General features: G+C 40.1%; 1 protein-coding gene across 1 annotated transcript in view; it reads left to right on the forward strand.

Moving 5' to 3' along the window:
* KIAA1549L (KIAA1549 like) overlaps positions 1–6,924 on the forward strand; it is an 88,329-nt gene extending 81,405 nt beyond the window's left edge. Inside the window, exons 18-21 of the mRNA XM_088525700.1 lie at positions 768–865; positions 2,054–2,199; positions 3,335–3,486; positions 6,635–6,924. Of these exons, the coding sequence (XP_088381826.1) occupies positions 768–865; positions 2,054–2,199; positions 3,335–3,486; positions 6,635–6,916 (678 nt within the window). The 3' untranslated portion in view covers positions 6,917–6,924. The remainder of the gene's footprint in view (positions 1–767; positions 866–2,053; positions 2,200–3,334; positions 3,487–6,634) is intronic.
* The last annotated feature ends 1,683 nt before the right edge of the window (positions 6,925–8,607 follow it).

Raw genomic sequence — 8,607 nt, forward strand, 5'->3', positions numbered from 1 at the left:
ATTTTGATAGAGAGACCAGTGAAAGGTGGCCTTAAGGCCAACTGCAAAGTTTCTTCTTTAGATTTCAGCTTTTCCACTCTGATCAAGCTTCAGGTCAGGGCTATTAGGAGGAATCAAACCGAGGTTTCTTTGATTTGAACAGCATTTACTTTTTTTCTCTGCAGTTCTTTCATTGAAAGTTTATTTTCTAACCCTGGCTGGGAAGTGAACCATTGCATTTTTCAGAATTACTTGAGATCTTTCTTATTGCTTTAGAAAGTTTAAAAGTTTGGTGTTTTTCTCAATTTTTAGTTCATATCTTCAAGGTTAAGGAAGTTGAAATACAAATTGCACACAGGCAGTATCGTCTAGTATCACTAGGTACTGTTCTGAGGATGCTTCACATGTACTGAATCTTTAAAACATTTTGCTTTAGGAGGTAGTAAAAACACGGGTTGGATCCTGTGGATCCAAAGCAACTGTTATCTCACGTAGCTATAAAAGATCCACTTTGCCAGCTAGTTTAAAGTGTTTTATTTGATTGAACTTTGTCTCTGTTAACTCTGTTAACTCTGTTAACTCATCTGTTCATGCTTTCTTCCACATTCTGAAATCACTGAAGTGGTGTAATTCTCAAATAAAATGTTGTTACTATTGAAGCCACCAAAAGTTAAATTCTTGTTAGGCAGCGCACAAAGCAGGTATTGTATTTCTGAGATTCTTTTGGGTTTTAATTTGAATTGAATCTCCGCATGTTTCAAAAAATTCTCATTTGTTTGCCTTTGCAGGCTTACAGGTTTTCTCAGCTTCCTGAGATGGTGATGGGTTCTCCTCCACCCCCTGTCCCTCCCAGAACAGGTCCTGTGGCTGTTGCCTCTCTCAGGAGGTATTTATCTGTTGTTTTATTGTAGGTTTGAACTGTAAAAACTACTGTTCTACTGTTCTAGAATCTCCATACCTGTGGCAAGATCTGAAGTGGCACCTACTGGTCATCTCCATGATAAGGAGACATTCATGAAATCAGAAATGTCTTTATTTTAGTATGAAGAGGAAAGAAATAAAACAAATTGTTTCTCCTGTTAACTGGTCAGTGTTAATAAAATCAGAAAATCAAAGCTCTGTGTTTTTTAAATCATCCTTTGCCTCAACTCTGACAATACGTGACGGCATATCATATTGCAGCTATGTGGCAGATAAATCACACTTTCAATGCCCCTGTTTCTCTGTAGTCAAAGGACTCACAATGTGATATAGATGTTCTTCAGATATAGGGTGTTTTTCAGAGCTGTGTGCACAGGGATTTCTGCCTAGCTTTCAGATATTTCTTGCTTATATTTCTGAAGCCAAATGCGTGTGTAAGACAGATTGCCTTGCATCAGTGTGTGCATTTTGCTCCTTCGCACAGTCAGGCAATCTATAAAGTGCAATTTTCACCCTTCTCTGGTGGGTGAACTCATTTAGCCTTCCGTATTGTGCAATTTTGTCCTGCCTGGTGCTATTTATAGCCCTAAGACACTGCAGGCCTGCTGAGAGTTGCTCTGGAGTACTGAAACTAAATGACACTTCCAATCCGGGTGGCAGCCGGTGACACCATAACTCCGTGTGTCTTCAGGGTATGGGCACTGTTGGTGCACTCTCCTTTACCTATTACATGTGAGCTTGAAGGCAGCTGGGACCCACCCTTTAAAGAGGACTACTTAGCAAATGCAGTTAACGTTGCTCATCATAGTAGTCTTCTCCTTTGTGATGCCATGTACTAGTGTAATGTAATAATATGGTATCCCCTGCTGTCTTCTCTTGATGGACTATCATAAAGCTCTGATTTTTCTGTTCCGTGTCCTAGGCATTTGTTTGCCTTAAGCAAAGGCTCTGTGAAATAGTAATGACTTTGACAAAGTAGTGGCAAAGCTGAAGAATTTGTTTGCTGACATTTTCAAAAATTCTGTCCTACCAGAGCAGACCAGCTAGTTCCTTCCTAGCAGGCTCGTAGTACTGTAGCCAATAGCCACGTATGTGGCTACAAATCTCATCTGTCAGTCAGAATGAAAAAAGCTTGTTTATTTTTTTTCTACAGGTCTACATCGGATATTGGCAGCAAAGTGAGAATACCTGAGTCCAGTGGGGTAGATCAGGCCCAGCATCATGATCAGGCATCTTTTGCCCCTGGTTCAAGAGCTCCAGTGTCTGTTGGTCCACTTGATCAGTCAGCCTTTCACTCAGGTGAAAATAATAGCTCAGAGCCAACTTGCAGCTTTGGGAAGCTCACAAATTTGTAGTGCCTGTGAATAAATGAATAGGCTGGAGTAAATACAGATGATTATTTGGAGAAGACTGTATTATGTGTTTCTTTATGGGGAAACCGAAGAGGATGTACAAATAATTAATCTGTTCTTAAATGCAGCATTAGCTGCTGCGTAACTGCTCCTGCAGAAGCACCATCTTTAATATTATGTCATAGTTAATAAGAATTGGATTAAGGTACTACATCAGCTAATTGTCCATTTTGACAAGTAGCTCATTTTGCTGTGATGATGTTACATGCATATTTTGGTGTAGAAGCCATGTACCTCAGCCATCACAGGAGCAACCGTTTCTCCTCTGTACGTGTCTGAGGAATGCACATCTCCAGCCTTGCTAACGCACTTCAAATGGTTTCTCCCACTCTTCTTTGGGTATGATAGGGAAATTTTAGTAGAAGATTTCCTGCAGATCCCTGTAGCCAACATCTTGATAAAGCCATGGTAAAGTAGATCTGGTGTCAACTTTCCATGGTAGATTTTCTTTTAAGTCATAGCTACATAATTTACTGAAGTCATAGACTGTTCCTGAGAAAGGAATTGAATGGTAGAGTGTTGATAGTTTTTTTGGAAATATTGAAGGTTTTTGATGGGGTGGTTGAGATTACAGCATGTTAGGTATATCAGTCTTCATTTCGGTAGTTTTGTGCTTAATTTGTTCCTAAGTTAGTGTTACTGGGTAAACTGAATCTGTAGTAACCTGCAGTTGAAATGAATGGTGCAGTACTCTGAAACATGTGGTAATAACAGATGAACTTGCATTCAAGGAAGCAAATATAAAAGAAAAAAAACTTAGTGATTCAAACTTGATGGAGATAGTTATCAAAAGGACAGAGTACTAATAACTAACTCATCATACCTTTGTCTAAGGCTTGTGTTTGGTTCTATAAACAACTGTAGATCTTACCTTCTCCAGTATTTCATGTCTATATAGAAGTGTTTTAGGCAGATGGTAGGAGTCTTGCATGCAATTGATGGTGATCACTCTTAACAAAAGCAAATTGTTTAATTTACAGCTAGAAATATTAGTTATTAGTATCTCCTCTATTTCTTCCTAGGAAACACAGTGCCAGCAGTGTTTGCCATCCCGGCAGCAAATCGACCTGGCTTTACAGGCTATTTTATCCCCACACCTCCCGCAGCGTACAGGAACCAAGCCTGGGTGCCCTACGCTGGAGAGAACGAATTGCCGGGGCAGTGGGCAGACTCGGTGAGTACCTCTGCCTTTCTAGCTACGTTTATTTAGCGCTCTGAAGAGTGCTAAGTAATCGGCAAAGGATCTGGGCAGGGTAATCCTTTGAGGAATAGGCGTCCTCTCTAGTAAAAGCTACGAGAGAGCGACAGCTACTCTGTCTGTCTGTCCCCTGAGCTGTAAGCAAACTATTGCAGAGTTCAGCCATTCACTAGAGCAGGAGTTGGCAGCCATTCACCTCTGCTGGGTCAGATACCATTTTTCTTTCCCAAATCAAAAGCTAAATATTTAGACAGATACTTTGCAGGAGCTGGGGAGTAGCTTTCCCTTAGGGAGGCTTTTCTCAAGGTGGCCGGACTCCTGGCTCTGATGCAGCCCTATTGCACTGTGTGTCAAGTCTTCTTGCAAGCTGGTGACAGATCATAGATTAAGTAATTAATTGTACAATCGTAGGCAATAACAATTCTCATTTTTCATCTGGAATACACCTACATTTCAAAGAAATAAATCTAAGACCTTAACATCACTTGCAATAGCTTATTGTGTTTGAAACAATTTCTAAAATTTAGGACTTGTTCTCCCATTTAGCTTTAATGCTGTTAAGAAAAAAACAAATCAGTTTTGCAGCTTAAGCTCACTTCTGGTATTTGTGCAGAACCAATTTAGCTAAGCAAATGGGGAGATGGATTCTATTTTTGTGTAAATTGGGAAATGGATTCTATTTCTTTATGTATATCACCAAGAGAATATGGTAGTGAATTGCTGTTTGAGTGTTACAGTTGGCTTTGAGCAGCTCAGTGAGAAATAAATAGGTCATGTAAACATTCCTGAGGACAGCTTTTTGTTTTCCAGTCTTTTAACTAGTCCTAATGTCTTAGGCATAAAGAATTCAGTCTGACGCTCAGATGTAAGTCTGAATTTGCAGAATGAACTGGCAGTTTAAAAAATAAATAATAATAATAATAATAAGAAGAAGAAGAAGAAGAAGAAGATGTTCATATTTGGCACTTGCTAATGCCCCTGATATCTTTAGATTTGTGGTCGTGTTTTACTGATTCCCTTCCCAGAACAGAACTGCCCTTTAAAACATGATAAACTTGTTTTATTTTCAACCCTACAAACATTTTAAATCCAGAAGGCCCATTATATCATATTGCACTCTTTTATTAAGGAGGAGACATTTTAAAAAAAATAGGGAAGTACTTTGTTTGCCTTTATTCCTTTTCCCTTTTGTATCTGTGCTCCCTGTCTGCAATTCCATGAAGTAAGAGCCAGATATCACTTTTCAAAACTGGAAGCTCGCAATGAATAAAGCTGGAAAGCAGGTCTCTGGCCTCTAGTTCATTCCTTCCTTAAGAACAGGGAGAATGTAACCCCTTCTCCAGGAAATCTCCAGGAAAATACTGGGAAGAGCAGGGAGTACCAGTAGCCCAGTCCTTTGTGTTCTGCAGCTGCAGGGATGAGGGGGGTTAAAAAAAAAGATTTCTGAAAGATAAATGTGACAATGCAGAAATCAAAAGGCAAAAAAAGATTCCTTTTAGCTTCATTTATCTTCGCTGATTTGCATCATTAACTTATTGTTACCCAGGCTCTCAGCCCTGCTGTGAGTTAGTGAGTTGGAGTTTTTGTTTGCTTTCTGGTTTCTGAACCTTTAGATTATAGCTGGAAAATTAATGAATTAATAGAAATAGAAATCTAATTTCTAGAAGATGAAAACTGGGATTTCATATGTATCCATTAACTGGACTGCAAGTAAAACGTGAGATAAACATATGAAACAGGAGATCTGGCAACAAAGAGTTATCCTGTAAGCTAAATATACTAGAATTTAGTATTTCCTCAATCAAAAGGTGAATGTTGGAACATTGTGTTGTGTGGAGGAAGGGAAGTGTGTCAGTCAAAGCCACTTGCTTTGGCTTAGTAAAAGTAATATCATGGTGGCCTCTAGTGGTTTGTTCAATGTTGGCACTACTAAATTTTTTTTTGAATAATCAATTATAAACTACACAAGGGTGACTGTGTTTAGTTGGCACTGGCCTAGCATGGTTATATCCTGTGCATGCATCATCATACTGTATTAAATCTATTTGGCATTCAGTGCATCACTGGGTAGATATGCAGTATCACACAGGTAGTGCCTAGTGATCTGTAGTGATCAGATTTTTATAGGCTCTTAAAGCCTGAAGTGGCAAGATGTTCAAAAGCACGTGAGGGATTGTTGAGCTTTCATAGGGCCAGAGCCAACATAGGATTTAAGCAAACTGTAGGTATCCCATTCCAAACTTGTTCCGAAATCCATGCTGAGGTCCCATGTTCTCCTGAGGGTATTTAAATTTGCAGATGTCTCACATTGAAATTTAAGTCTGTTTGAAGACACCTCAAATCCCAAAATTCTGCTAAGGGCGTAACCAACAAAGCCTCACCCTTGGTGGATCAAGATGTCTGAAATCTCAGGCTGAAATCCAAAACTTAGGTGAAACGTCTGCCTGGTCACCTGGGTTACATGCTGAAATAAGGGCTAAATGTAGGTTTTCCCCGTTTCAAGTAAAATGGATTATGCAGTTAATGCTTTAGTGTTTCAGCATAGTGGTAGCTTATCTGTTGGCTCATGTAAGTGTAGTACTCTAAGTAAGCCAATTCATAAAAAAATAACATTGAACTTACTTTTACTTTGAATGGATTAGAGCAAGTAATTGATCTTAGTAAACCCTTTTGCAAGGAGAAATTATCTTGTCATAGTAATATGCTATAGCTTGTCTACAGTAACAATGTAAAGCATGGTTTGAATGAAGAGCTCTAGATGTGCATTTGTAAAACATGAATATAATTGTTTTTATTTGATGTGTTAAAAATTGGAGAAATGCTGTTTTGGTAGGAAAGGCCAGACTTTCTGAATAGTCTCATGCCTTTGACTGTTTGCAGTGCTAAATTAGGACAGGCAATATTTTCCGTGCAAGCTATTTTTGCTGCCACCATTGGGGTAGGTGAGGGGGACATCCGTGCGTAAGTGGCACCTACAGAAATGTGCCTTAGAAAACCGGAGCTTCCTTTCCCTTCATCCGGCCCTGTCTGTTGAACTGCATCTTCCCGCGGTGCGCGGAGGTGCGCGCCGGCTGGCAGGAGGCCCGAAGCGTCACGTGCTCTGTGTGCTTGCCCTGCCCTACAGGTTCCCCTGCCCGGCTACATCGAGGCCTACCCGCGGCCCCGCTACCAGCACGGCTCTCCGGCGCGGCTGCCGCGCCAGTACAGCCCCTCGGCAGCCCTGCACCCCAGCCTGGAGCACGCGCCGCTGCCCTCCGCCGCCGCCTCCCAGCAGAGCTTGGCGGAGCACGACCCTGCCGAGGCTCCTCTCACCAACATTTCGACAGCTGCGCTGGTGAAGGCAATAAGAGAGGAGGTTGCTAAGCTGGCCAAGAAGCAAACAGATATGTTTGAGTTCCAGGTCTAATATCTTTTGTGACTCCTAGTAACCAGGAAAGTAAGTCCTTCAATCTTCAGTTACAAACTTACTCCGACTTGTGCCAAAGTGATGGCATTTTTCTCCTTCTGAAAAATCAATACTATGAAATTAAGTAGAGCAATGGGACTCTGAAAATAAGTGTTGTGCTTGCCAGCTAAGGAAATGCTGCCAGGTAACTGTTTAATTCTGATACAATTGATCACATGCAACTGGTTGTCACCAAGCTCTTGTGCCAAGACCTATCGTCACTTGAGATGCTGCTGAGTATGTCTGCGCCACATAATGTTTCATTTGCAGGCCCAAAAGGAGGACTGCTGAAAACAGCTTCTGCATGTCAATACTCCGTTTCTTTCATTAAAGAAGAGCAAACATGAGTATCAGGGAAGCCAAGGGCCATGGTAGGTGTGGTAATGCTCATATTAAGTGTTTGCTGCAGGACACGAGGAATGCTGCTTTCAGCAATGCAAGACTCATTCAGCCTTTCCATTCCAGAGGCCAGATTCAAACTGACAGAATTTGAGATGAGTAAGTAATATTAATAAATGTCTTGTAAATATCCCCAGTTCTGCTCATCATATTTAAAGTACAAAGAAGTGAAAGAAGAGAAGACTGTGCAGAGGGTTCATGATGTTTTAATAATTGATGGCTGCTTTGTCCAGAAATGCCACTGATGAGTTACGGAGGAGATATTTTCAGAGTGAGAGAACACAATGCACGAAGAAGTAACAAAGAAAACTGATGCTAAAGGCTTCTAGGAGAAAAGAAAAATGGTTACTTGTGCTTGCCCTTTATTCAGGCTTTTCATTCTGAATGCATGCAAAGCTGGTAAACTTGAAACCTTTGAGCAAGTCCTTCCAATGTGGGATAATGAATACACCTGCTCATACAAGAAATCCTCTGTTTAAAACAGTGCTTTTTTTTCTCTTTCTTAAACAACAATATCTAGCAAAGTGATGCCAGAAAGTGTTACGTGAAGCTGCAGTTGGTTTTGATTATACTGGACTGTGGAAAAAGGCACCTCTAGATGATGCAGTTTGTGCAAGTTCTGAATGTAGGGGACGTCACTGTTATACTAACGTGTAAATAAGTGAATAGTTACATGGATTAACAAAATTACTAATGTTCTATGAGAAAGAGAGTATTTCCTGAAATTATGTTGACTTTACACTAAGCAAGATAAAGGTCAGAAACTATTAAACTGCACTGTTGTATGAATCCATCCCCAAAAGAAAATCTCAGCAATTGAATGGGACAATAATTTATCTTTTGCAGTTAAAGTAGTCAGAGATCATGAAAACTTGTTTTCAGTTCCTTCAGCAATTAGCTTTGTGAACTGAAATTGGTATCAAATACTTTGTGTTGGGCATGTTTGATGTCAGCTGGAGTTAAAGGTAATGTCCTTCATCATAGTAATTATTTAATTAGCATCAATTGCTTATGCTATTTTGACTAATCTTTTCATTTTCCTGAGTTTGTTTGGTCTTTACTGAGGTGAGAAAGGGAACTTGGTTTAGCTTGTTGGTCATCAGAAAAAATGAGAGGAGAAGGATAGAAAGGACTAGAATAGGGGAGAGAAGAAGAAATTGATGAAGCACAAACTTCTAAAACAAAGCTATTTTTTCCCCCAATATATTACAAATCCTGTTTGAAATTGTGATGCATCCTAAATATCCTAAAAT

This window comes from Tinamus guttatus, unplaced genomic scaffold, assembly GCF_059628265.1.
Source record: "Tinamus guttatus ecotype Peru unplaced genomic scaffold, ASM5962826v1 Tinamus_guttatus_pri_ptg000240l, whole genome shotgun sequence".
NCBI lineage: Eukaryota > Metazoa > Chordata > Aves > Tinamiformes > Tinamidae > Tinamus > Tinamus guttatus.